Genomic DNA, 26,369 nt, shown 5'->3' with positions numbered 1-26,369 from the left:
TTAGTTATACACGACCCTTCTGTGATGTTTTTGAGGGTTTGAATGTTTATGCGATTATTAAATTATTATCCGAAAGAAAGCTCTAACACTTTATACGCCTAAAGGTATGCAATCATGTGTTATGATGCTGTATTGAATGGAGTGTACCACAATGCCTGCTTCATTGTTCAGCCGTTTATTAAGTATGCCATGAAAATTGGTCATTTAGCTAAATGCTTTGAGAGCTTAATGTCCCTCAAACAAACGGATTTATGAAAAGTGCCTCGATGCTGAACCAACTAAACACTACTGGCGTCCTAAATTCATCATCGAACCGAAACCAAACCACAAACCGTTTATCTCCCTAGGTTGTACGTTGACCCTTAATAAATTAACAGTTTAATGTGAATCTAACCAACTGCATCTTGCCCACATGCAGGTTAACCTCCAAAGGAATGGTGCGCTCCCACCACCCACCGATGGTCTGTGCAGTGAACTAGCTTGGGTGGTCATCTTGCGGTTCACCAAAATGTGAAGGATTTTCACACCACAATGGCGCTACGCACTGCGCCACATAACCTTTGTTTGTGCGTGTGTTTGTGCGTGGGTATGGTTGGTTGGCGCAATGAGAGATTATGAAATGGTCAAACATATTCAACGTCTTGACGCTTGACGAACCTTTCGGTATGATCTTTGACTGCAGCGTGACTGCGATTTATCAAACTTCATCATAAGTTACCCGCAACACCTTGCTTATTAAATAGCGGAGACAAAAATCCGGATGCTGTTTACGTGATCGTGATCGTGAACGGGATTCTATCTACCACCAACTCCCTAACCACCGCAATGTGGCGCTTTCAACAGTGCGTCTTCATTAGCATAAGACCGTCTGGGGCCGTCTGGGGACAATCGAAACCCTGCAGTTTTGGCCATCCCCTACTACCAGCAAACCGGTCCACTTTAAGGCATCTCTCGGGATGGACCGAGCATCACAATGCAGAGTTATGGAATGTTCCATAGGACAACACTACGATCAGCTCTGATCGTATCTTGCATAATGCCGTCCCGTAGGTTTTTATCAACCTTTGCCGTAAGCTGGACGGCAGTGAAATGGTGGAATAGCGCGTGTCTGTGAGGTCACACCGCGTCCGCCTGCTACCATGTTTGGGACAGTATAACAGGGGGTAAAGAGTTTATGTTTCGGGCCTTCCGTGGCCATAATGAACTTGTTTGTATTGCATGCACAAGGTGCCATTGTTAAGCTGAAGAGAAGATGGCGAGGTAAGATTAAAAATGTTAAATACATCGTGTACTAAGTAGTATGCAGCAACCTTGAGAGTATGGGATGAGAATGTTAAAAAGATAAGCTAATCGTTACCCCAAGACATGTCGAGTGAATGTTGAAATTAAAGGCAATGCAAACATCTTTCGTGATTGAGTGTTTTTTTTATGTTTAAAATTATTCAAAAAACGCAAGTAGAAGTAATCCAACATACGCAATAACAAACGGTCTCCTATCATGTGCATCTCTTTCACCGTAGACGTCATCCCCCATAGCAACGCGATCTGCAACACCGCCTGCTTGTGTGTTAGTGACTTTTCTTTGCACCATGGTGCACACCACCCGTAAATGGCCTGGAGAAAGGGGCTATGTTTACTGCGTTTGTTCACCTCACGCTTGCTGCAGGAGCTTTCGGAATGAGTTCGAAAAGCTTTCATCGGCTCACAGCTCACTGTGATGTAAATCATCTTCACCAGATAATCGTAGGCCAGATGAACTACGCATGTGAGTGTGTGTGCGAGAGAGAGAGAGGAGAAAGAGCGAAAAGAACATCCCGCGCGCATAGGCGACGAACCCCGCCGCTCGAAGCAGCAACCACGCGCATTCACGTTCGGTACTCGGGAGCGTTCGGAACGTGGCTTTTGGTGGACCAGCGGGCAAAAAACGGTACTCAACCGTTTCGACGAATCGGAAAGGGTAGGAAAAAAAAGAAAGCTCCAAGCACCGAAGTGGTGCTTTCTACCGTGGTGGAAGCCAAGAGGTTGACCCGATTCCTAGCTAGCGAGCGAAGAGAACACGGCGAACCGGGAACCGGGCCATTTGTGAACTCATTTTGCTGCTGGTGCGTTTGTTGTTCGTTTGTCGGGTAAATTGAAGTGTTGTGGTTGTTTTGTTAGATACATTTCTTGCGCAGAAAGTTATCTTAACAAAAGTGCGTTGCATCTTTGCACTAGTGAGAGTGTAACGAAGTGAGAAGAAAGCAACTCACTACGCATATCTAAAAATACAAAGTGTTCGGGTCGGTGTTTGCATTTCAGTGGGATGATTTAACGATCATCTGAAAAGTGACCTCACAAAACGAAAGCCTTTTCTGCCACATACAACACCTCCCCAAACAGAGCCGCAAAAATGGTGCTACGAATGCGTGACATGCTGTACGAGAATCCGCTCGATCACTTTCTTTCCCTGCTGATCGATCTGCTGATCTTCTTCGCAAAGTCCATCTACTACACACTGGAAACGATCGTGCTGACGCTAACGCCGTACCAGTTTCGGAAGCTAAAGGTAGGTGGTGGTTAGGCATGGATTGTAACAAACTATGCGTGTGAAGAAATGTGCGATCGTATCTCGTATCGCGATCGGAGCGGGGGGTATCAAAAGAACATTCAATCATTCCCTCTGACCTTGTTCAGGCGTTGAACACGGGAACGTGTGCTTGTGCTTAAAGTACAAAAGCGTAATTAAAGCGAGATTGTGCGTATAAATAAGTAATAAAAACAGCCCTCCACGTGTATGCTTCACTGTACGTGGCCTTGGAAACATATACAATTACCGCAATGTAAGATGTTGCTTTTACGCATCACTTGACGAGGTAACAAACATAATGATGAGACACTTGTGAGGAGCGACTCCATGCGTGTACGTAAAGGTTAACTGTTATCCGTCTGTCATGTGTGTAAAGGTGAAGTATTTTTCCAAATTTTGTATCTCAATCAACGAACCATTCTTGTGCGTAATACAACACGACCTTGCTTGACACACACTCTGGAGCAATTATTCAACCCACCCAAGCAGACGCGTTAATTTATTCACCCTAACGAACGATCTTCTTCTCAATGATTAGATTTGCATTCAGCCGGCTGACAATAGAGAATTATTACTCGTCACGTTTTTTTTCGCAACCTTTCATTATTTCAAGCACATTCTATCGCGTTATTGCTTTAACGTGATAGGTTGAATGCGCAAGTATTATTTATTAGCAGATTGAAGGCTCTAGAGCACGCAATCGAGTTGATTTTAACGTAAAAAATACTTCAAAATTTACAACACTCTCACAAAACAGGTATGTAATGCGAAGCTAATTTGAGGGTACTGATCGACTGCATAGTGAGCCACACACATTCGCTACACCGGCGACGGACGCAAATGCACCGTAGCTGCATCGGAATGGGTGGCCTATTAGCGTAGTTTTGTTTGCAGCGGGCTGCTTTCACCGCGAATAAAACCACCAAACGAATGCGATTCGATGTGCACTGCTAGTAGCTGTCTTTATGTAGAGGAGGGGAAGAAATTCGATTAAAATCGATGGATTGATCGTGCCTCTATTTTAAGCTTGTTGCTGCAAGCGATGCGATAAGAAGAAGGCTCAACAAAGCGAAGCAAAGGCACGTGATACAAACGTTTTCTTTTTTCAACACTTTTTTGGGGGGCCTATAATGATCGCCAAGGAAGCGAAAGCCATCCAAAGAAGATCAAAGATTATTGTTCTTATCAACGGGAATGTCAACAGGCACACGACACAGACACACGATGCCGACCTACTGGAGAGCCTACGACCCAAAAACATGAGTTCAGTGAAAAGTGAAAATGCGAATTCTGGCTTCTGGCGGCATTCGACCGGCATTCGAACGCACGCCTGGGAACCATACCAGAGATGCTTTTGTCTTTCACTGTACCATCGTTTCATGTCGAGCGATCACCGGCTGGACCGGTTCTACATGAATAATAATGTACGACCCACGATCGATAGCGTCGCGACAGGATCGTATTGTGACGGGGATTCACTTGAATTGTTTACCATCCTTTTGGCATTTTTGTTTCACCTCTTTCTTCTCTTTCGATTATTTACGGTTTTGTTTATCTCAATATGTTTTTTTTTGCGTTTTTTGTTACTTTTACTATTTTTTCTTTCTTTCTTTTTCTCTCTTTCTCTTTCTTATTCGTGAAGGTGAATTTTAAGTTATGTAGCTACCCTTTACTGTCCTTTTACTGTCCTTTTTTGCAATTTGCATGCATTAAGAACACAGTTTTGCTCTCTCTTTCTCTCTCTCTCTCTTTTCCCGTTGAGCTTAAAATAACAATCAACGGAGAAGAAGAACTAATAGCGAAGAACGTTGGCACGTGTTTGATATTAACGTGAACCGGTCAGTTAACGCAACTTAAAAGAAGAATGTGAAGCAATCTAAGAATAAGAATGAAAACGGTGTGAAGTGATTGGGCACGACCTGTAGGGATGCATTTAATTTCAACAACACTATCGCAACACTGTACCGATGCCACTGTTGACGTTACTCGTTCACTCCCCCGAAAGCCCCGTAACTGGGGCATGGCTTTGGGCGATCGGCCAAAGCGAAATGGTCAACAAATGGAGAAGAAATTAGCGCACTCGTCACACATTTGCCTAAACCATCACCAAAAACGACACTCGCTCTATGGAAAAGAAGATGCAGCAGATTGCAGGGAGGGACTTGTTTTGTCACATAATATGAGCAAAGGAAAATAAGTTTCTTTTTAGTGCTTTTTTTTCTAAGCAAAAAGCAACAAAAACTAATCTTTTTGTGCATCATAAGTAAAGGTAAAACGCTGCTCGTTTCTCATCAATTAATTAGCTTGGCTGGGGTGTTTGGGCAGATTCGTTTCACTTCATTAACTGTTTTGCCTTGGCCATCGAATGGATTTGATCATTAGCAAAGTGGTTGGGACAAACAAAAACAACCTCTCTCTCTCGTCCTCTCTCGAGCAGATTAAAGATCGTATTCTGAAGGTTTCTTTGTTAATTGAATTTAGTTTGAGCATTACACCACGTTGCGAAATGCAGCCACGATATGAGAAAGTAAATGCGTAATATTGCTCCCGCCGTCAAACTCAAATGAATGAGAATGTGTATAAATTTCAAAGAGTTTTTGCTTTTTGTTTTGCTTCTTCATCTACCTTCATCTCCGTTGCAGCTTCATTCGTACGCTCGAACGATTTCATTAACAATTCCATCCCACCACCCAGCGGGTTTGTGGAGTTTGTCTGGCCCACCGAATTTTACGCTGTTTTCTAAGCCGTTGCATAAACCGGGGCCCCACATGTCGTTGAACTCGCAGGCGCACACGTGTCAACCTCACCATCACCTTCAACATCTAAGCAAAAGAGAAAAGGCCGTACGACGATCACAGCCAACTGATCGGGGCGATGATTGAGGATCAAAGCGAATTTCGCCTTATGTGTCACCGTTTTGTTTCACAAGCCACAGAGAAACACTAAACGGTGAGCAATAATTAAGTGATCGTTGATTTGCGTTGATTAGATCAATCACCATGCGATCGCCACCACCGAGTGACACAGTGACAAGCGACCGGGAGGGCAATTACGGGCGCCATGTTTTGCCGGAAACCTGGTGCGGTGGTGACGGGAATGGATGAAAGTGTACGATTTTAGCTCTGCTTTCTGCTCTTGGTGCTCTGGTTACTTAACCAGGAGGAGCGTAGCTAGAGGTTTCAAAATAAGATGCAGCTGTTTTTTGAGCTGAAGTTGATGAGGTTAATGATCTTCGTTTCGATGGTAGGGTAATGTGTAAAAGTTCCTTCCTGGCGAAGTGAATTTTAAACAACGTTAACCCCTCTTCCATTACCGTAATGACTTATATAAATGCGTGGAAGTCACTGTGGTGTAAGAGTGAGTGGAAGCAACAAAGCAATCCCCCCAAACCAAAAAACTGCACACTTACATTCACGCCAGGGCTGGCTGTACTTTAAACTCTCCTTCGGGCGTATCTCCTTGAAGATCGTTGCAATAATCGCACCCCTCCCTTGCGACTCCCTTGGGACAATTGCTTTAGCGCCCTAGGGTCCATTCCCTTTTCCCCATTTGAAGCGGCATGACATCAGCTACCACGGAACACTCTCTCACACACACTCATGCTGAAGCACCTGAAATGGAACCGGTTGTGCTTTTTCTGTACCGGCACTACTTTTTGTGTATTATTTGTCGACCAAATGTCAATTACACCCGGCCGGGCGAAAGTACTTTTTTCTTACGCTTCACGAACGAAACGGTGAACGCTGACCCACATCTTGCAGTCGACGGCTCTCCTCGCCGTCAAAATCCTGGTGCGTTTTGGGCAAAATTGAATAAATTTCGCCCACCAAAATAAACGAAAGACTTCAACGAGCGCGAGTGAGCGTTTGCAAGCGATGAACCCCAAAATTTTGCGGCTTTAGCGGTGATGGTTTGAAATTACCATCTCCATCCCCATTTCTTGTGTCCCGTGGTGATCACGATCACCGCGGCAGGAGTGCACTTTCTCCTCCCCGCTCCCTTCAGTTAACACTAATAGGTAATTACGCGCGACGCGACGACATAAACCCCGACCGCTGGCGCTACACAGACCCCGGGTGACACGTGCACACTTGGGGAGTCGTCTCTGGGGGAATGGGGTGGCTTATTAAAATCGAATTATCTATTGCGTTCGAACGCTTTGCTTACGTAGTAGCACTCCAGGTGTCTATGGAGTGGGCCACGACCACTTTACGTTACGGGGCAAAACCTCCTCGTCATAAGCCTCATCTTCATCAACCTTTGAGTGCAAACAGTCGCTGTGGGTGTGTGGTGCAGTCTTGCAATTGAACCATCTTGCAGCTTACAAACAAAAGCAAGGGCGCTAAAAACCACACGCATCACGTCATCCATCCATCCCCCAGGCATGGCGGACGACCGCACCAAAGGTTGACAAATTCGCAAACAGACAGACAGACAGAGTGAGCTCTCTTACACCGTTGTTTTGCTTCCCCTCCGAACGAACGATCGCTCAAGAAGCTCAGGAGACAGACACTTCGGTAACATGGGCCATTGTACGTACGGGCGTTCGAAAAAAAGGGTTTGTTTGACAGGCCATTAACAGGCCGCGGTACAGGAAACGTATCGTACGTCGTAAGTCAAAAAAAAGCACTTTAGTATGAGACACAGGTACGGACCCACTAGCAGCAACAGCAGGCCAGTAATGAGCTGTGTATGCTTCAGCCTTTCCACAGAACAATTGAAACGTTTCAAAGTGGACGTGGGTTTGGGTCGTTCCAAAGAGTGTTTTTTTAAAGAATGGATTAAGTAAGGTTGCGGTTAGCATTTTTAATGAATTTTCTAGCCCATCTAACAGAAGCCCAAACACGCTCGAACGGTTTCACGTTTAATTAGTGACATGGCCAGGGGGGCCTTTGCAGCACCAGCACCAGTCAATCAATCATCAATCAATAGTTGGCCAGTTCAGCGGAACATGTCGCAGCGAGTCACGGGCGAGATAATGCAATAAGATTACCGAAGAAAAATGGCCTGTGCTTAAAACGGTTGCAAGAGACAATCGAAAGCGTTTGTACACTTAAAGATTGCGGTGAAATGGAAAGCTTTGCTGAGTAAGCAATTTTAATTGCATCAAGCTTTTTCTACGAACAACGTGATCTACCGTGATCTTGATCAGCATTACGATCAGTCGATAATGTGTACACAAACACACACACACACACACACACACACACACACACACACACACACACACACACACACACACACACACACACACACACACACACACACACACACACACACACACACACACACACACACACACACACACACACACACACACACACACACACACACACACACACACACACACACACACACACACACACTCACACATACACAAACACATCCTTCTTGTGCGGCACCACGGAAAGGTCAACGCAAAGCAAATCCATCACATCTTCATTGGAAATCATTCTTAACGACACAGCCGCTTCTTCTGCAAAGTGTGTCATGTTGACATGGCATGACTGTTTACTTTGAACCCTTGTGTGCTCATTTACCTTTTTACCCCAGCCCCAGTGCTTGGGCAACAGTTCCATCCTATTCACCACACCCTTTTGCGCGCACACCCCAAAAAGCGCAAACCCACACTGGGGGACGATCGATTTCACTGCCTTCAGGCGTTGTTCAGGTGTCTTGTGTTTGATGGTTGCATTGATTGATTTCCTTCCCCATTGCCCGTTTGATGCTTTCTTCGTTCACTGATTTCTTGCCTTCCCTCATTCACTCTAACGTGCCGCTTGTTTCATCATTCACAGGACGTATCCGGACAGGTGGTGCTGATTACGGGCGGCGGTGGCGGTGTGGGCCGACAGTTGGCACTGAACTTTGCGCGCCTCCGAGCCCGCGTCGTCATCTGGGACATAAACAAGGATGGTAAGTTCGTTGCGCCGGGGGGACAGGGATTGCTTGTGCATAAGCATAAGCTTGATTCATACTTTTTCGGGGTGCGTCCCGGGAAACTTGCAGATTGATTTTTTATTCCGATTTGATAGATTGCAGCATTCCGGAGACGGAAGCGATGGGAAATGTTTGGTATGGAGAAGGAGTTTTTGATTGATGTTAATCGGCGGACCACAAGCTATTGAAGAGAGCCGGTGCGTTGGGGCAGTGCCGGTGCCAACTGTGATGATGACATGCGTGAAGGTGTGAAGCAAAAACCCTCAAGCATAATCTGCACGGATGGGTGCGTGAGATGATAGAGCAGCTCCGGGCAGTCGGGCGCTTATGGAGTTGCCAATTTTTATGGAATGGATATTTTATGAGCAGTATAATAGGTTTGGCAACCAGTACGAGAAGCAGACACATTTCGGGTTAAAGAACTTTAAGGAAATGATAATAATGTCTTCCATTGTTCGAGAAGTCTGTCTTCTGTATTTGCTACTTGGATGGTGTGTGTGTCTCCATGGGAACCTGACTGTATTTAAATGTCACTTTCCTCTACGCAGTTTCTGATGCTGCCTTGCCGAAATGCCACACCATGTCGATCTGACCACTTTACGCAACGCCGATACCGGCAAGCCACTATGGAAGCGAAGGACGCACTTTATGAGCTAGTGGGCAACTCCGTCTAAAGTTTACGCAAAACTTTTATACCACACAACGCTTTCGATTTGATCAAGTTTCACCGATAACCGCGGCACACCATGCGCGGAAGCGGAAGATCTAGCGATCGCGCAAAAAAGATTGGCCCCTACCCAACAGGGAAGGCTAATTAAATCGATGATACTATGCAAATTAGTTCGAAAAATGTTACATTTGGCGAAACTGTGTCAATGTCTGAGCTTTTATTAGACCACAGGCAGAGTTATTGATTGATTTGGATGTGATTTTGGTGGCCTTACAAGATCAGTTGAGGATGGTTTGCTAAAAACTAAAAACTCCCTGTTTCTTTCATAACTCATTTCAATAATGCTTGATGTTCAACACGTTCCGTATCAGTGCCGGCTTGATTTCTAACGTCGATCTTACAGATTCCAAGGACAAAAGAGATTCTCTGGGAAAAATACCTGTTCCGATGAATCGCGAACTGGGCGAGATTTGTTGAAATTTCGCCACAATCCTTCTTCAACGAAACAGAAAAGGAGGTTACGAAGTCATGCGTGGCACTATTTAAAACAAAAAAAGGCCTATAAAGACAAGGAGATCAACATGGTGTGGAGCTCATCGTATATGAAAAATAGGGAAAAAAAGCATCAGATGCGTTTTTTGATTCCCCAACGAACTGTAAATTGTTTTTGGGCAGTGTTGTTTTATTCCCCCGCTTGGGTGGGCGACCCGTTAGGTTGATGATCGTCAATATTCAACTTCACACCTGATCGTCAAAATGGTACCTTCCCGTGGTTTAATTCGTTTTTAATGACTTTTTCTATAATTTCTACCTATTCACATTTCACATTAGTAAACTGATGATACGTGATGAAGTGATCATGCGGGTAGAAAAATGAGTTTCGTTCGTTACTTCATTGTGCAACGAAGGCTCTAATACATAGTATGATGCTATTTTTCACAGCACTTCATGCATTCCAAGAACTTAATTCAATACCATCCACATTCAGACAAGCGAATGAAATCATCAAACAAGAACCAACAATAGACCGGAGCTTGCCTGCATGACGCCATAATTTCAGGCCCAGAAACCAAGCCAAATGACCCATTAAAAACACTATTATGTAAATAGGCATTAAAAAAACGTATTTCCCTCAGTTTCTGTTCACATCCTGCTGGCTGTGCCAAAGCGGGATGAGATCCAAAATCAATGCAAATCGTTAAATTAATCAACATTTTACGAAAAAACCGAACCATAACCAGGTTGGACCGTCTCCAAACGGGCTCACACTATTTGCCAATATTATGCAGATTGAGCCAAGTGAATAGAGAAACCCATTCTCAGTTACGACAATCACCAGCCCAGCTCCGGATGCAACGGAGACACAAGGCACAAGGAAGGTCCGTCGGCATCGACGGGCAGGATGCAACAAGTCTAGACCCTCGACGGATCACCCCGGTGCGGAGCCCCCCGATTGGGTAAACAAACACACGCACGTCCCGTCGCGAGTACCGTGTGTCACTGAAGTACCGTGCTGAAGTTTTGTTTGTCTAGCGCGTGTGTCTAGTAGCGACGTTGGAAGCGAGCGGGGACAGCATAAAATTTGCATAGCGACTGCTCCAAAGCAAGTCGAGATGAAGCGATCAAGCGAAGCGTTTTTAATGGATATTGGTTATGACGCGAGGGCAAATAATTACACCCAATGCTCACAATGCTCCATTAGCCGAGTCGCGACCGCTCCATTATCCGGCGTGGCGTTATCGGAGCGGATAAAACGGTTACCTGTAACCAACGGAGAGTGGCCTTCGGGTGGGGTTCGGGGGCCTACAAAAACATGGCGCAAAGATTAGTGAAACCAAACCCCTCTTCATGCCCTTTGTCAATCGTTTAAAGACGACATCGCTTACCTCTCTTTACTTCAGCTGACCTTCGTAGAGACGGTTTCAGCTACGACACTTTGACTAAACGCCACCGATGATTCAATTTTTCATGTTAAACCATCCCGCCCGTAGGATGTAAAACTATCTTGCTGCCGGCTAATGTTATGCTGCCTGATTGATTGCTACCGGGGTCATTCATTTATCATTCGATCACAGTGTTAAACACGTTTGTGTTGTCTTCCCGCATGGCATCAATGATTAATTGAAGGAACATTTTTCCTTTCTCACCCTCTTCCGACAGCACTGCAGGGCACGGTGGACGCCCTGGAGGCGGAAGGTTACCGCTGCCGGGCCTATCTGGTGGACATTTCCGAGCGCGAGCGGGTTTACGAAGCGGCCAAGAAGGTGAAGCAGGAAGTGGGCAACGTGCAGGTGCTGATCAACAATGCCGGTATCGTCGCCTGCCGCACGCTCTGGGACCTGTCCGATAAGGCCATCGAGAGTACGTACGCCGTCAACATTCTGTCGCACTATTGGGTGAGTATTTCTTGCGGTGGATGGCCAATTACTCAATCGTCATTGCATGCTACAAACGGCTTCTTTCCGTTCTAGACCACACGTGCCTTCCTGCCGGAAATGATGAACGGCAACAGTGGCCACATCGTTACGGTCAGCTCGGTTACTGGACTGCTCGGTACGTACGGCTGCACCGATTACAGTGCGACCAAGTTTGCCTGTGTAGGCTTCCACGAGTCCCTCTACTCGGAGCTGAAGGTAAGGCGCCTTTTTTAATTGACTCTTCTCAAGCACTTCTAACCTTCCTCCTCCGCTGCAGACTCACGGTTACGACAACATCCACATGACGCTGGTGTGTCCGTACTACATCAACACGGGCATGTTTGCGGGATGCAGGCCGCGCCTGTTTCCCATGCTCGAGCCGAAGTACGTCGCCGACAGTATGGTCCGCTCGATTCTCAAGAACGAGGTGAACTGCACGCTGCCAGACCACGTGCGCATGTTCCTGCCGCTCAAGTGTCTGCTGCCGGCGAAGATGTGCTGGGAGCTGATGTACCGCGTGGTGAAGGGCCCGGAATCGATGATGGGTTTCCGTGGCCGGGGCAAGGCAACGGCTGGATAGGGCCTGGATTCGCCCGTGGGCGGGGCCCCCTTTCGTGTCTCCCCTATCTCCGGCGATGCGTTTATGATCAGTTTTAACATATTGCTCTAATTGCTAATTGTCATCTACTTTTTAATTATCGTATCACATAAGCACCAACCGAACGGCGGCATGTTCCGACATTATTCTTCTTATTTCGTTTAAGATATGCTCGAATAATGTATCATCGAAAAGGATAACAGAAAGAAGACAGAGAGAAACAGAAACAATCTGAATTATTGCTTTAGGGCGCTATCGTTGATAGTGTTTGTTTTTAGATAAAAGCCTTATTCGGATGCGCTTGTGCATGTTGTTGCTTTAAAGGTGTGCTCTAATATCCGAAACGGAGAACGGGAACATTACTCGTTCGGTAGGCGATAGATCGTTTTAGAAAAGGTCATAAAAATAGTCCAACCCTTGCCCGAGCTCCCAGATCGAGATGCCGGTGCCAAGCTCGCGGGCCAGCTTTAGCCTTTCGTCTATGGAGAACAGAGTCGGATAGAATACCATATGGCGTCCGTTGGAGGTTCTGACAAAGAGGAAACGGAGTGAATAGAAGAAAAATGGACATACTCCCGAAAAACTTACTTCACTTCGAAGAAATTCTCCACATCATGCTCATCGTACGTCAGGTGGCCCTTCAGGTGCTTGAGCAGGGCCAAATACTCGTGCGCCACTATCGGTTGCCCACCGTTCGGTGTGAAATCACTTCCGTACATGTTCAGTCCGACCAGAATCTTGGCCCGCTTCTCCCTCATGCGGTCCACGCCGTCGGGGCACACGTGCTGGACGGCATTCCGCACCCAGTACAGTGGGGCATTCGCTCCCGGTCGCTGGACGCTCGAAAAGTCGTACGTCATTAGGGAGAACGCCGTGACCGATGGTTCGAGCGCTTCAAAGTGCTTGCGGGAGAACAGGTCGTACGTTTCCTTGCGTGCCGGCGGAATGACCAGGATGCAATCGTACGATGCCGCGGTCAGTGTGTTGCATATTTCCTCCACCAGCCCGATCAGATAGCTATCCTCGACACGCGCCGCCAGCTGTGACCAGACTTCGAGCACCAAACCATCGAACCGATGCTTCCGGGCAGTTGCTAGCAGCAGTTTCGCGACGATGGTACGTTCCTCCGGGTAGGTAAGGAGCTGCGAAAAGTCCCGATCGGTGAACTTATCGAACAGAACGCGAGGAATAACTAAAAATAGGGAGAAAGATGATATATAGAATCCGTTTTCGGCATGTTTGTTAGTGCCATCCTACCTCGATTATTGATCGTTGAGCCCGCTTTCTTCACGTCCTTCACCCACCCATCGTCGATATCGTGTACACCGGCTACCTCGTACTTCTTCGGACCTTTCCGTAAGATTTGCAGCCAAACCGGTGACACGTAGTCAAATTTAGGACCCCACAATTTGGCCACATCGTATCCATGGTTGTTCCACTGCAAGCGGGAAAAGGGGCTAAACGTGAACGAACTACATTCTAGATAAGAAACACCCGCTCCGCAGACGGCACTTCCCCAGCTCCACACCTACCGGCGTTACAAACCCGAGTACTTTGCCCTCGAACAGCTTCAGTGACGTGTCCTGGAAGTAGGCCGCATTCTCCACTATGATGTCCTTTGCGGACGGTTCTCCCTGCACCAGCCCCCGGTCGTACACGTTCGTTGGCTGGGGGCCAGTTTTTACTTTAAGCTCCTTCACTTTCTTGTTTTTGTTCTTATCGGACGGCGAAAGGGTAGCGAAGGCAACATGGCAAAACAGTGCGGCAAGCGCCACGCATAGCACTGTTTTATGTAGCAGCATATTTAATGCACAACGATTGCACACGAGCACGCAGCACCGTGATGAGTGGTGGAGTTTTGGACGGACGTTTTCTTATCTTATTTTTTCCCCCGGCATGCATTCACACACACCGGCATGTGTGTGGGTCACAGTTCTGTTAGCTTCGACTTCCCACAAACAATACTGATTACAGGTGCGATTCAATAATACATTACTGGTGCAGGTAAATTATGCATCTGCACTTACTAACATAATTTAGGTCGAATTCTTATGGATTATTTTTCTTTTTCGGCTGGCACGCTCCAAGCCGCTCGGGCAACTGTTTGTTTGTAAATAAACTGTCATCGTGACAGCTGATTCCGGCACAGTGGAAGCCCTCCATGGTAAAATGTGTCTGACAATTTTCTTTTTATAAAAGATTTTGGATAATTAATATGTTCAAAAATATCTAAAAAATATTTTAAAAATAACCAGAAGTGTAAAAGGAAACTCTGTTGTGGAATTAGTGAAAACTTCTCACCATTGCATTATCGCGCAATTTGAGCAACAATCTGTCAGTTGGTTTGTTTACAATTTCGTTTTCACCAACGGCTATTCTTTGCAAGCGAAGACCTTTTCCCCGCTGCTACTGCTGATGATAAATTTTTATACGGAAAACGTTTGGAAAAAGCTTTGGTACGTTTGCAAAAAGATAGAAATGTTGGAATCAAAAAATAAGCTACATTGCAGCGATGTTCTACAAGACCAGAATGTTCCACAAGACGTGAAATCAGATCCACCTGAAGGCAAACCGGCTACGGATACGGTAATGTATCTTTTCTATATTTTCGTACGAATTTGTAATACTCGAGGTTCCCCTATTTCTCTTGATGTTTCCGTTTTCATTGAAACATTGTACATATTACTTCCTAACCTCAGATTCTATTGCGTTAGTAGAGCTGTGGTTGATTAACAAGACAATTGTTGTTGGAATAGTTTAGAGAGGCTTTGGGTCCAACGGAGTTCTTTCGCCTCTTATTAACAAGACAATTACATTGAACAATGGAAGTCCCGATAGACAGGACTCCAAAACTGAAATATTATTAATATATTCCCCTTTTTTGTATTTGTTTAGGAAATGAATTTATCTGGAATTGTCTCAACCGCTCCGAACCTCTGGGAATGTGACAATGAAACGTACTTGAAACATCTCGAAGAGATGGTCGCTCTTGTACCAGACAATATGATGCCACATGTATACAGAATTACTAAAGAAATATTTTCCTTGGCCAAGGCAGGCAAGCTGACGGAAAATTCCAGAATAGTAAAAAGTTTGAATTAATTCCGAGTCTTAAAGTGGTTAACTCGAACCCTAGGACTAGGACAACAAACAGAGAGTAAAGCGATACGTTTCCTATAATCTGAAAATATGTTGAACCTCTTCAGGGTCTTTTGGAGAATTGGGCATTCGGACTCATATACAGAGGCCATTAGAGCCATTAGAATTGTAATAGAAATTACCAATCATCATTTGCATTAATTCGTTTTTAGTGAACTGAATTAAAATTAAATGAAAAGTGAAATGAGCACTGAACCAGATTCGAAACATGCGAGAAAACGCATCGCTGGCAATTAAACCACTTTGGTGGCGCGTCACGACGCAACCGACGCTGTTTCCGTTCCCTGACCTACGGCAACGTGCAAAATCTTCGTGTGTCGTGCGTTTCTCTCCAATGCAGATAAAGAGCTGAGACTTTTGACAGAAATTAGACACGTATGGGACACATAAAGAGTGAAGAATCTTATTTAAAGTATCTTAAGTAATATTCTCAAATAAATAAACACTCCTAAAAAGGGGAAATGTTTCGAAATATAACTAAGACATCGTCCCACTACAAAAAAAACAACCACCCCACACGGAACTAGCACCGGAACGAATGTGAGCACCAGCGGAAAGGAAAGTTTCATCTCTTCGCTCTCGCAGCATCGTCGCTGCTGCCGTTTGCTGCATATCCCGCGCGCGCCTCGACGACTTTCTTTGAGCCAACGCTTCACGCTCAGAGCGGGCTTGCGCCATGTGCCGTCGCAGAGCAGAGCATACCGCCCGTGCGGTAGATGATGTTATAAAACTAACGGTTTAATTGAAATGCTCCCCCATTTACCGGCGAGAGATCGGAGCGTGCGCACGTGCTTCAACATCGGTGCTGCTCCCTGCGTGCGTGCGCGTGTGCTTTGGTGCGCGTTTTGTGTTCTTCAAGTGGTTTTTTTGTGTGAACAAGTAGTAGTGCTTCCTAGTGGACATCGTTCTTATAGTCCCCGGAAAAGAAAGCGCCTGCGAAGGTCCTAGCGTTGAACGGTGCAAGGGGCAAAAAACCAGTTCTTGTTACGGTGCGTGCACTTTTTTTGCGCTCCAAGTGAAAGGAGTGGCAACAGGATTAGAGTAGAGAGAAGCAACAGGAACGTAACCGTCTCCTCCGCATCCCAACGGAACTACACGGCAGACACACAGAAACATTCAACCGCCCACCCCGAAACGCGCGTGTGTGTGTGGGGCGCGCGGTGGCGCGTGCATGGTGAAAGTAAAAGTGGAAAAGTCGCACAAAATCGGACCCGCCAGCAGCATCGGCTGCGAAACATAACCCGCCCGTGCGATTCGGCGCGAGTGATACGCGTTTTTTTTTTGCCCAAAGGCGGTTCCAATCGTTGCGTTAGGTTTCAGCCAGCCAGTGGAGGAGATCGGCAGGATCGTGCCGTGTGTAGAGTGGAAAGTGAAACTGTGAAAGCTTCCAGAACGGTTGTGTGCAAGAAGTGCAAGAAAAGACGCCAGCAAAACACGTGTCCGCGGGACGGCCGCTCATGGCCGGTGATCATGGCAAGGTGGTGAAGTGATACATAATTTATTGTACCAGTTTTATTGCACCCAAACAACAACCGTCGATCTTGGCCCTCTCCGGGGGTGCACACATCTTTAAGCGATTGCGCGCGCGTTTGCTTTTGGATGCTTCTCTAAGGAAGACGACCATCGGAGCGGTGACATCGGAAGACCAGAAAAGAAGAGAAGGAGCGTAACGACGCACACACACAACAACAAAAATCAACCGGAATGGGTCTATTTTTATGCTACACGCTGCTGACGCTCGCGGTCACTTTCACTGGAAATGGTAGGTTGGATGGGGCAGCGCTGGGTCCGGGATGGGATTATCTTTGCATAGATCGAGCTCTAGCAGTGCGATCGAACGCCGTCGAACAGGTAGCAACAGCGGACCGATTCGTTTTCGGTGGAAAACTGCATCCTGCTGCAGTGCATAGACACACAGCGAGTCGAAGGTTAATGTAGGTCACTTTTCTGCACAATTTGCACCAGGGGGGTTTGGGGAAGGTTTTCTCTACTTCTATTTCAAACGCATGCGATACCCGCGAGATACATGCGAGTGCAGTAAATGGATCGTAAATTAGGACCCCAGGAGAAGGGGGGAGGGAAGTCGCGCTGTTCCGGTGGGATGGAATTTTAGAAAACTCACCCATAATGCTAGCCAACAGAAGACGGGAGGGCCGAACCCTGAAGAAAAGGGAGACGCCGGAGCGGGAAGGCTAAAAAATGCATGCATGCAACGACTAGCAGCCACATCATTTCGCGCAAAGAAGTGTCGTGGGATTTCGATTTCAGTGCAGGGCAGAGGGATGGGAACCGGAGCAAAAGAAGAAGGAAAAAAACTAAATACACCTGTTCCATGCTGCAGGAAGAGAAACTTAAAACCCTCCCTCCCTCTTGGTGCAGCGGCAGAAGTCGGCAACGGCAGCCGGAAACGTGGGGTGAGAAAATGCGTCTTCCTGCCGGTGCTGCGATTGAATCGAATTTAAACGCACCGAACGGCGGGAAAAGTGTTGGCGAAAAAAAAGGGAAATGGAAAGGCCAAGGCACACACACACAGTCGCGCCGGGTCGGAAGGGTAGAGTTGTTTATGTATACTCGTGTTCGGGATGTTGTTAGCCATAATCTCGTAAACAACAGGAAGACGATGCTGGACGCCGGCGGGGAGTGTGAGCTGTGTTTATGTGCAATCTTGCAGTACAAGCAGCGCACTTTTGGAGGCGCATTTGGTTTGAAACTATAAACAAACAGTTAAGGTAAACTCGAGCTAAGTGTCTAATAGGGGAGCTGTTTTCAAATTTTGATCATTTTTATCATTTACTGGGTTTTCTATGGGGTCCACACTTACTTGACTCGTTCTTATGGGAAGTGAACTTCTTATTGGGCGAGTTTCTAGTAAATTCCTATTGGATTTGCCCAACAAGGTTGCTATAGAGTCCAATTCCACTTACATTAGGTTCATTTCACGCAAGAAAGAGTCAATAAAGTATCCTCCTCCTAGAGAACTCCTGGTAAACCCTGTATAGATAACAAAATTACATTAGTAGAACTTCAATTTAGTAACCCCTTCTATAAAATATTTATTTTTGAAACATGGTTTGACGCGTTAAGAGCGATCAATTGGCTTCCAACATGTCCAAAGTGCTTCAAAGTATCAAAAACTCTTCATGAAACCACTGAACCACTAAATAAACACCTGTTCGTAGAGCGTCCCTCATAGCGAAGTCTCAGTTGCGAAAGCCTAACAACCAATAAGATCTATTCCATATGATCTCTAAAAAAAGAAACCAACTAGATGGTTCTACTCATCCACAAGAAGTCTATTTGGAAAACAAGCTTCCCTTTTTGGAGGGCTGCATCACCGCGTGTCTTATTACAAGATCACCAAGCAAGAAAGAAAAATGCATTTGCTGCACACAAAAACGGCAAAACAACCTGCTCGACTCAGTGTATACCGCTAAAGTGTTAAAGTAAACGAGAAAAACAAACTCGGAAAATTGCTTACAGAAGCAACAGCAGCAGCAGTGGCAGCAGCAAAAACACCGCCAACCAGAACCGGCCACCGCGGCTCGTGACCATAATTAATTAATGAATCGTTAAAGTAAACGATCGACTGTGCGCGCGCGGGCCCGCTGCTACGGTCGAGAGAAGAGAGCGCGCCTGGGATCAATGAAAAACAAAGAGAAAAGCTAAAGAGAGGGAAGAAAAACACACCGCACTCCACTCAACACAACAAGTCTGGAAAATGACACTCGCTCGCCGTGGAAAATCTGGCTGCGTGTGGGGTGAAAAGGGAGGAGGGAGGGAGCACGATAGAAAGGCACTGAAATGGCACGAACGAACCAACGTTGAAAGGAGGAAGAGTGGTGTATGGGGTAACGAAGGGGGGAGGAGGAGGAATATGAATGTAAATCAGACTGGAACCATCGCACCATCGTGTACACTTTTTCCTCCCCGATCAACGGTATTTATGACGGTTTCCAACGGTTCCATCCAACCGATGCGTTCGAATCGGCCGCTTTCCGTCTCGAAGCCCGGGGAAACCAGAAGACCATGGTGACATGGAAAATTGAATTACAAATTCACTTCACCTGAACCTCCCCGAGCTGTCGTCCCCGCTGCTTTTTCTGAAGTGAACCAGATCCGGGGGGCGGGGGAACTGCAAGCCGTGTCACTTAACGGCCACGATCTTTCAACTTGCCAGAGCGGCCCGTGTCGTCGTCTTGCGTGTGGGTTTGCCACCGGCTGCTGCTACTTTATCATCGTCAACCAAAGCAAGTTGCTCGAATTTTCCACCGCAAAGCCTTCTCCCCGTCGTTTAACGACCCCCCCCCCCCCCCGCAGGGTGTGTGACGCTATCTCCATTTCCGGTTTTAATCGCACAGCAAAACTGCACATTCACTCCACCGTCTCGGTAGGTTGGCAGATGCAGTTCAGGCGGGACAAGATCAACCGTGTCCGATAGTGCAGCAACCGCGTCAATGGTCAATGTTGAAGATTTTCCTTTACGATAAACCCCACCACTGCCTGTGCCTTGGGACAGGCTTGGGACACAACAGCAGCTTCTGAAGAGGCGTCGGCAATGTTTTCCCACGGCACTATGTTAACCACTGGGAGACGTCCACTCGGGAAGACAGGCTTTTTGTGAAAGATCACTCCAAGGTAGGGTGAAGTACGTCCCACCGGTTACATTTGAATAACAACAACGCAGTTGCAGCGTGTCATAACTAAACGGCCGGACTGGTGTTCCTCAACATCGGTGTATCACGTGTAATGTGAAAATAGATCCTAAATACTGCCATATTGTTTGTGCGCAAATCACTTCCAGAAAGGGACAATTTCGTGTGCTGGAGTTAAGGGTCGGTGCTGGCAGAGATGGCATCGCCTATACGCCTTTGGCCGGTCAACAAGTTGTCGTAATTACATGTTTGGGCCTCTCTTGAAGCACCACCTCAAATGGCATCGATGATGGTTAGACACACTTGGTGCGGTTGGTGAGGTTATCTAATCACAGCACACTGTGGAGTCGTTTGCCGGGGAGCTGTAAGAGTAAATGGGAGAATGGGTTTAGCACTAATCACTAATGACGCGATCTTTAACCTAACACATCGATATCGTACAGCAAAGTGTGCACATGACGGTGAAGTACTCGAAATCATCTTTTTTTGTTTTTCTCTGTATGTCTCAGTATCTCACTTCTAATTGTAGGGCTTTTTGTTGTTGTTGTAGTGCATGATGACCATGTTTCGTAATAAACTAAAAGTGGCACAAAAAGCCACTTTACACGTACATGTGTTGCACCGGATATGACACAAAACAGCAACAGCTTCCCATTTTGGATTCTCTAACGGCCACACACACACACGCACGTACGCGGTTCACGGTTGGGAAGGTTCACGCAATATCCACCAACCCATCTGCCGCTCAAACTGTGCACACCGGCACGCACACGCCTACTGTGACGGGATGTTGAAATATGATTGAATTAGCACCAATAAGAAAAAGCGCTCTGTAGTTGAAACCATTGCAGGAATAACAGAGCGCGTACAGTCTAATTAGCATTGCAATGGTGGGACAGGAAAGGCTTAAAAATGAAAGTGACAACAGACGACGGGACAATATGTTCTTTACACAAGAGTTTGCGTACATATTTCAAAAAGCTCAAAAATTGGGGGGGACATAAATTCGACATTTTGAAAAGAGTCACACCTTTCCAACGATGACATCACAAAGCTGTATTATTGCTGTATTAAATAAAACCACAAATTTCTACGGTGGATTTCTGTGCAGCTTGCGCACGCTTCAAATCTCTGTGCGCAACCCATTTTAAACGCAAACGCAATCACATAAAAATGCTCATTAAACTCTTTTCACCACTTCCTTCATTGCTATTCCACCCGCCGATGTAATGCGAATTGCACCACCACCACCCACTGGGAGGGAAAATCTTTATTGCAAACGCTACGGATAGCCTCATTTTGCGGACGCGCAATAGGAAACTGCTGCTGTTGGCGCTGTTGTTTTGTTCATCTTCACGTGATCCTCTCACAAGCAAGAGGCTCCACGGGGGGACAGAATCGCATGCTTTCGAAGAAAACACTTTTCCATATCGAATGGTTCCACAGTTAGTGTCTTTTGTTTATCGGAAAACTCCCCTTTGAAGGCTGCGTGGGGAACTGATAGACTATTAACGGTGTGGGGCCGGGGTTCGGTTTCTGTGAAAGATGATTGTTTGCCTTCTGCTATGCTATGCAAGCTAGTTTAGTTACTTTAAGTACCTTTGTTTTTGCTTTTTATTACTCACCAACGTTTTTGGGGGGTCAATTATCCGTCCCCCCACACTCTTCTTCCCATTCTTTCTTCCAGCGCACGGTGGCAATCTGGTGAAGCGGAGTCTCAAAAACACGGTTCTCTGCCTCGAGGATGGACGGTTTTACAGGTCAGTGTCGGCGGTGTGGCACGCACGCAGTGGCTCCTTTGTCTCCCTTTTACATGAAGGGGTGGATTTGCTGCTGGTGCTTTTTACGGCCCAATTTTCCTTTCCTTGCTGGTTCGAAACCATGCCCGCGTGCAGTAGATAGCTTCTCGAAAGCATTCTTTTCAGTTAGAGGAGCTTATTTCTTACTTCTTTTTTCGTCCGATCAACAGAAATCCGGACCGACCCGAGCACAAGATGTGGACCAACGCCGAGTGTGCCAAGTACTATCTCTGCCTGGACGGGGAAGTGTTCGAGTTTAAGTGCTCCGTCGGGCTGCTGTTCGATGTGTCGCGGCAAATCTGCGACTTTAAGCAGAATGTAGACAACTGCGACGTTACGGCAGGTAGGTGCAGATATCAAAAACACTAAAATGGACGCAGATTTAGGATTAGAATTTAGAAACAAGTTTCGGAACTTCTGCACACATCGAAATGGGACGCTTTTCACAAGAGAGAAAGCCTACTTCGATTTGCCACTTGGACGTCCTAGGCTTCGACTTTCGCTTTTAAAACGACCGTTATAAATAACCACCCTTGTTCTTGTTTCGCCTCCCCTGGCAGAGAAGCGCGTTCCCAAACCGCTGCTGGAAAATGCCAAATGCGAGGAACGGTCACAGCTGGGCTGCGGCGACGGGACGTGCCTACCGAACGAGTACTTCTGCGACGGTTCGGTCGACTGTGAGGACGGTTCGGACGAGGGCTGGTGCGACGTGGAGAACGATCCGAACGCGGCCGACCCGTGCGATCTGTCCGTGTGCGAGCTGCCGGACTGCTTCTGCTCCAAGGACGGTACGGTCATCCCGGGCCGGCTGGAGCGCTACCACACGCCGCAGATGGTTCTGCTCACCTTCGACGATGCGATCAACTTCGAGAACTGGGAGCTGTACACGGAGAAGATCTTCACGCCGGGCCGCAAAAACCCGAACGGGTGTCCGATACGGGCGACGTTCTTCATCTCCCACCAGTACACCAACTACGCCCAGGTGCAGCGGGCGTGGAACGACGGGCACGAGATTGCAGTCCACTCGATCACGCACCGGGGGCCGGAGGAGTGGTGGTCGCGCAACGCCACCATCGAGGACTGGTTCGACGAGATGGTGGGCCAGGCGAACATTATCAATCGCTTCTCGAACGTGCGCATGGAGGAGCTGCGCGGGATGCGGGTGCCGTTCTTGCGCGTCGGCTGGAACAGGCAGTTTCTGATGATGAAGGAGTTTGGCTTCGTGTACGACTCGTCGATGGTGGCCCCGTTCTCGAATCCGCCGCTGTGGCCGTACACGCTCGACTACAAGATGCCGCACGCGTGCAACGGCAACAACCAGTACTGTCCGTCCCGCAGCTACCCGGGCATCTGGGAGCTGGTGATGAACCAGCTCGAGGCGGGCGAGTACACGTGCGGCATGGTGGACACCTGCCCGCCGCACATGAACGGCGAGGACGTGTACCGGATGTTTGTGCACAACTTTAAGCGCCACTATCACTCGAACCGGGCACCGCTGGGCCTGTACTTTCACTCCACGTGGTTCCGCAAGCAGGAGTATCTCGACGCTTTCCTGGTGAGTATTGTTGGGTGTGCTTCCGCGGCGATAAGTGCTCCGAAAAGTAACCGCTTCTGTCCCGTCTTCTGCAGAGATTCCTGGACGATATGGCAAAGTATCCGGATGTGTACTTCGTCACCAACCATCAGGCGATCGAGTGGATGCGCAATCCGACCACCTCGAACCAGCTCGGCCACTTCGAGCCGTGGCAGTGCCGCCCGAAGCAGCTCGACCCGCAGGAGCAGGCGTGCAATCTGCCCCGCACCTGCAAGCTGCACAGTCGCGTCCTGCAGCAGGACCGCTACCTCTCCACCTGCAACGAATGTCCGGCACAGTATCCATGGATACGGAACGAGTTCGGATTGGACTGAGCAGAGGAGCGCGGCTGTGGTTGTGTTTCGAGTAGGTTGGAATTTATTTACACGAAGAATCAACTCAACACCGATTAGAAGTTAAGTAGGCGAGCTTGGTTGGGGCAACGTCGATCCACAATTGCACCACAACACGTGGCGGAGGAGTTCGAACGTTCCACCATTTTTGTTTTATATGTACTTTGTTGTTCTGTTGTGTTGTGGCTTAAATGCTTCCTCTGTGCTATTTTTGTTTGAGTTATAATTTTAACAACTATTGTTAGAGGTTTGGCCCGTGACCGCGGGAAAAAGGCACCACCGTGGGAGTGTGTGTGTGTGTCTGCGACGAACGATAAAATCAAAGCCCAGACGGGGGCAGTGTGGATAGTCGTTTGCCACACTCGAGTTCTGGTAGAAGTGTTAGGAGTAAGTTACTTAAGCATAAGTTAATAAATTGATCGATTTACCGATCTCTCTTCCAGAAACTAGTTAAGATTTTGCGTTCGTCTCGTTCACCCCTTTCCACTACATTTCCTTTGGCAGTTCCTTGTTCCTACAACCTGGACCATTTCGGTTAAGAATTTCGTGATTGGGACTACAAAAAATGGAGAAAATATGAATGTATGAATAGTAACGGAATGATGTAAAAAGAAAAGTTTAACGAAAGACGTAACATAACGGATGAATGGAGCTTTCTGTAACAAATCCTTTGGCTAGTAACCAAAAAACAGTTTGTTGGATGAAAAGAACGATGAGAAACGATGAATCCTTCCGGCGATTCAGAGCTTTCGTTTACCACCGGAAGGAACTGGCTACAATCACAGGTAAGTGCAGCGTGTGGCAGCCGCCTCTCTCTCTCCATACACACCACCCACCGTACCTGCACTGCTTCCTCACACTCCCCGCTCTAGCCTTCCTGGGCGATGAAGGGGTTCTGTATCGATTCCATGCCATCCTGCGGGCAGATCAACACCACCGACGTGCCCCGGCACACCACCAGCCCCAGGTGCCGCGTATCGTCCGCCAGCTTGTAATCGTCCGGATCGCGCAAAAACTCTATCGTATTGTCCAGCACCAGGTTCAGCAGCGGATCGTAACCCTTCAGCACGCCGGCCGCTTCCCGTCCACCGGCAAACTTGACCCGTATCGTCTTCTCCAGATATTTGCTCAGATCGAGGATGGATTCCTTTCGTCGCTTTTCTTTATTGTCGCCTCCGCCGCCGCCGCCACCACTTCCTCCACCACCACCAGTCGAATTGCCGGATGCCGCTGGCTGTGGAAATGGAGAAAAGGAGCGAGAGAGGATAATCATTTATTTTGGTTCTCTTTGGCGCAATGTAAGCTCGCCTATTTTACCTTCTTATCCGACATGATGCCGATCGAATGTAAAGTACACCAGAACTTCTATCAGCGCCGAAACTGCAACGATTCGAAGGGGTTTGTTTACAACAGGCGTCGGAGCGGTTTCTTTTCTGTTTGCGCATTTGAGGTTAGCCGAAGCTGTCAACCGTGTGCCTAGTGAGACGACAATCAAAGTTGGAGATTCTCTTTTGAATTTTTTACGCGAATTTTGATCAGGTTTAGCACTTAGTAAACTTAAAAATACGTTCTCTCATTTCTTATTTGTAAATTTTTTTCCCATTTCCCTTTTCTTTGAGAAAAAATGAATAACTTTTGACATCCCACTGTTCGGTTTGCAGTCCGCTCGCTAGGCACACACGGCTCACGGGGCTCAAAACGTCACGCGGTGCGCGCGCCTCCATCTGACAGCCAGTGTGGCCAGATTATATTGGCAGATTTCGGCAGGAGCACTGTTGAGAGCGCAACCATTTAAATTTAATCAATTATTTTAACGATCAATGTCTTTTTACCCTACTAGCATAGAGAATGAAAAAGTGTGCGTCTTTTATAAATAATGTGTGAGGTTTGAAGTAAGATTGTGTGAAGCTCTGAATTGAAATGTGCGTTTAATTTGCAATAAAAGTGATAAAATATTTATAAACCAATTTTGATGTGTTAAAGTTTTTCTTTTGATTCGGGTGCACCAAGTCCGTGTAAAGGGAAGCGCACAGCGCGCTAAGAAAGAAACGAGCGGGAGGGGGTTTCAGTCCAGCGCAGCGCAACTCGCTGGAATCAAGTGGGGTACTAATTCAGCGCAGCGCAAGCCGAAAGAAACGGAAAGGAAGGGGTATAAGGAAAATACAATGAAACAGCGCGAGCGAGCGTTATTTTCAGTGAGAGCGCCTCGTGCATTTTAAAGGCATGCAATAGAGCGCATTCTTTCCGTGGTAGCGCTCCATCCGCCATTTTTAATTTTTAGCCTAAAACAACGGACTTCCGATCCGATCTTATGCCGGACCCCCACCGTGTGTTTCTACTTACCCCTCGCCTGAAAATTTCATTCTCTTTGTCTGTCGGGTAAGCTTTAACCGCCGACAGCGAGATTCAAATTCAAATTTAAATGATTTTCTTTGACGAGCAATTCTCGGAATCCACGCAACTGACATTTTCTACTTATTATGAACATTACATTTTAACGGATAAAAATAAAAAGTGCCAGGCAAACAAACGTGCATCAGCGCGATAAGTAACAAATGAGGTTAGCAATCCTTGAAACAGCATCCCAAGCGCCACAGATTAAGTTTATACGACTGAAAAATCAAATATCTGTGATTTTCGGT

The 26,369-nt window shown here is 47.0% G+C and overlaps 4 protein-coding genes and 1 long non-coding RNA gene across 5 annotated transcripts; 2 read left to right on the top strand and 3 right to left on the bottom strand.

The window, feature by feature from the left end:
* Positions 1-1,845: 1,845 nt before the first annotated feature.
* Positions 1,846-12,491, top strand: LOC1277830 (short-chain dehydrogenase/reductase family 16C member 6). The gene is made up of 5 exons (XM_317334.4): positions 1,846-2,545; positions 8,365-8,482; positions 11,337-11,572; positions 11,648-11,809; positions 11,871-12,491. The coding sequence occupies exons 1-5, from the start codon at positions 2,390-2,392 to the stop codon at positions 12,171-12,173; spliced, it is 975 nt and encodes a 324-aa protein (XP_317334.4). The 5' UTR covers positions 1,846-2,389; the 3' UTR covers positions 12,174-12,491.
* On the bottom strand, positions 12,327-14,318 carry LOC1277831 (chitinase domain-containing protein 1). Its single transcript, XM_317335.5, has 4 exons — positions 13,724-14,318; positions 13,449-13,629; positions 12,780-13,383; positions 12,327-12,720 (listed from the first exon to the last, which is right to left on the bottom strand). The coding sequence occupies exons 1-4, from the start codon at positions 13,991-13,993 to the stop codon at positions 12,579-12,581; spliced, it is 1,197 nt and encodes a 398-aa protein (XP_317335.3). The 5' UTR covers positions 13,994-14,318; the 3' UTR covers positions 12,327-12,578.
* A 224-nt stretch (positions 14,319-14,542) lies between these two features.
* LOC1277832 (chitin deacetylase 1) lies at positions 14,543-23,736 on the top strand. The gene is made up of 6 exons (XM_061660721.1): positions 14,543-14,777; positions 15,087-17,112; positions 21,690-21,762; positions 21,972-22,144; positions 22,362-23,356; positions 23,431-23,736. The coding sequence occupies exons 2-6, from the start codon at positions 17,055-17,057 to the stop codon at positions 23,707-23,709; spliced, it is 1,578 nt and encodes a 525-aa protein (XP_061516705.1). The 5' UTR covers positions 14,543-14,777; positions 15,087-17,054; the 3' UTR covers positions 23,710-23,736.
* LOC133393861 (uncharacterized) lies at positions 19,987-21,682 on the bottom strand. Its single transcript, XR_009766445.1, has 2 exons — positions 20,444-21,682; positions 19,987-20,364 (listed from the first exon to the last, which is right to left on the bottom strand). It is a non-coding gene; the product is annotated as an uncharacterized LOC133393861 (long non-coding RNA).
* On the bottom strand, positions 23,730-25,209 carry LOC1277833 (U6 snRNA-associated Sm-like protein LSm7). The gene is made up of 2 exons (XM_317337.4): positions 25,045-25,209; positions 23,730-24,961 (listed from the first exon to the last, which is right to left on the bottom strand). The coding sequence occupies exons 1-2, from the start codon at positions 25,057-25,059 to the stop codon at positions 24,596-24,598; spliced, it is 381 nt and encodes a 126-aa protein (XP_317337.4). The 5' UTR covers positions 25,060-25,209; the 3' UTR covers positions 23,730-24,595.
* Between the last annotated feature and the right edge of the window lie 1,160 nt (positions 25,210-26,369).

Source organism: Anopheles gambiae, chromosome 3 (assembly GCF_943734735.2).
Source record: "Anopheles gambiae chromosome 3, idAnoGambNW_F1_1, whole genome shotgun sequence".
NCBI classification, from domain to species: Eukaryota; Metazoa; Arthropoda; class Insecta; order Diptera; family Culicidae; genus Anopheles; species Anopheles gambiae.
This window is presented reverse-complemented; position numbering and strand designations above follow the sequence as displayed.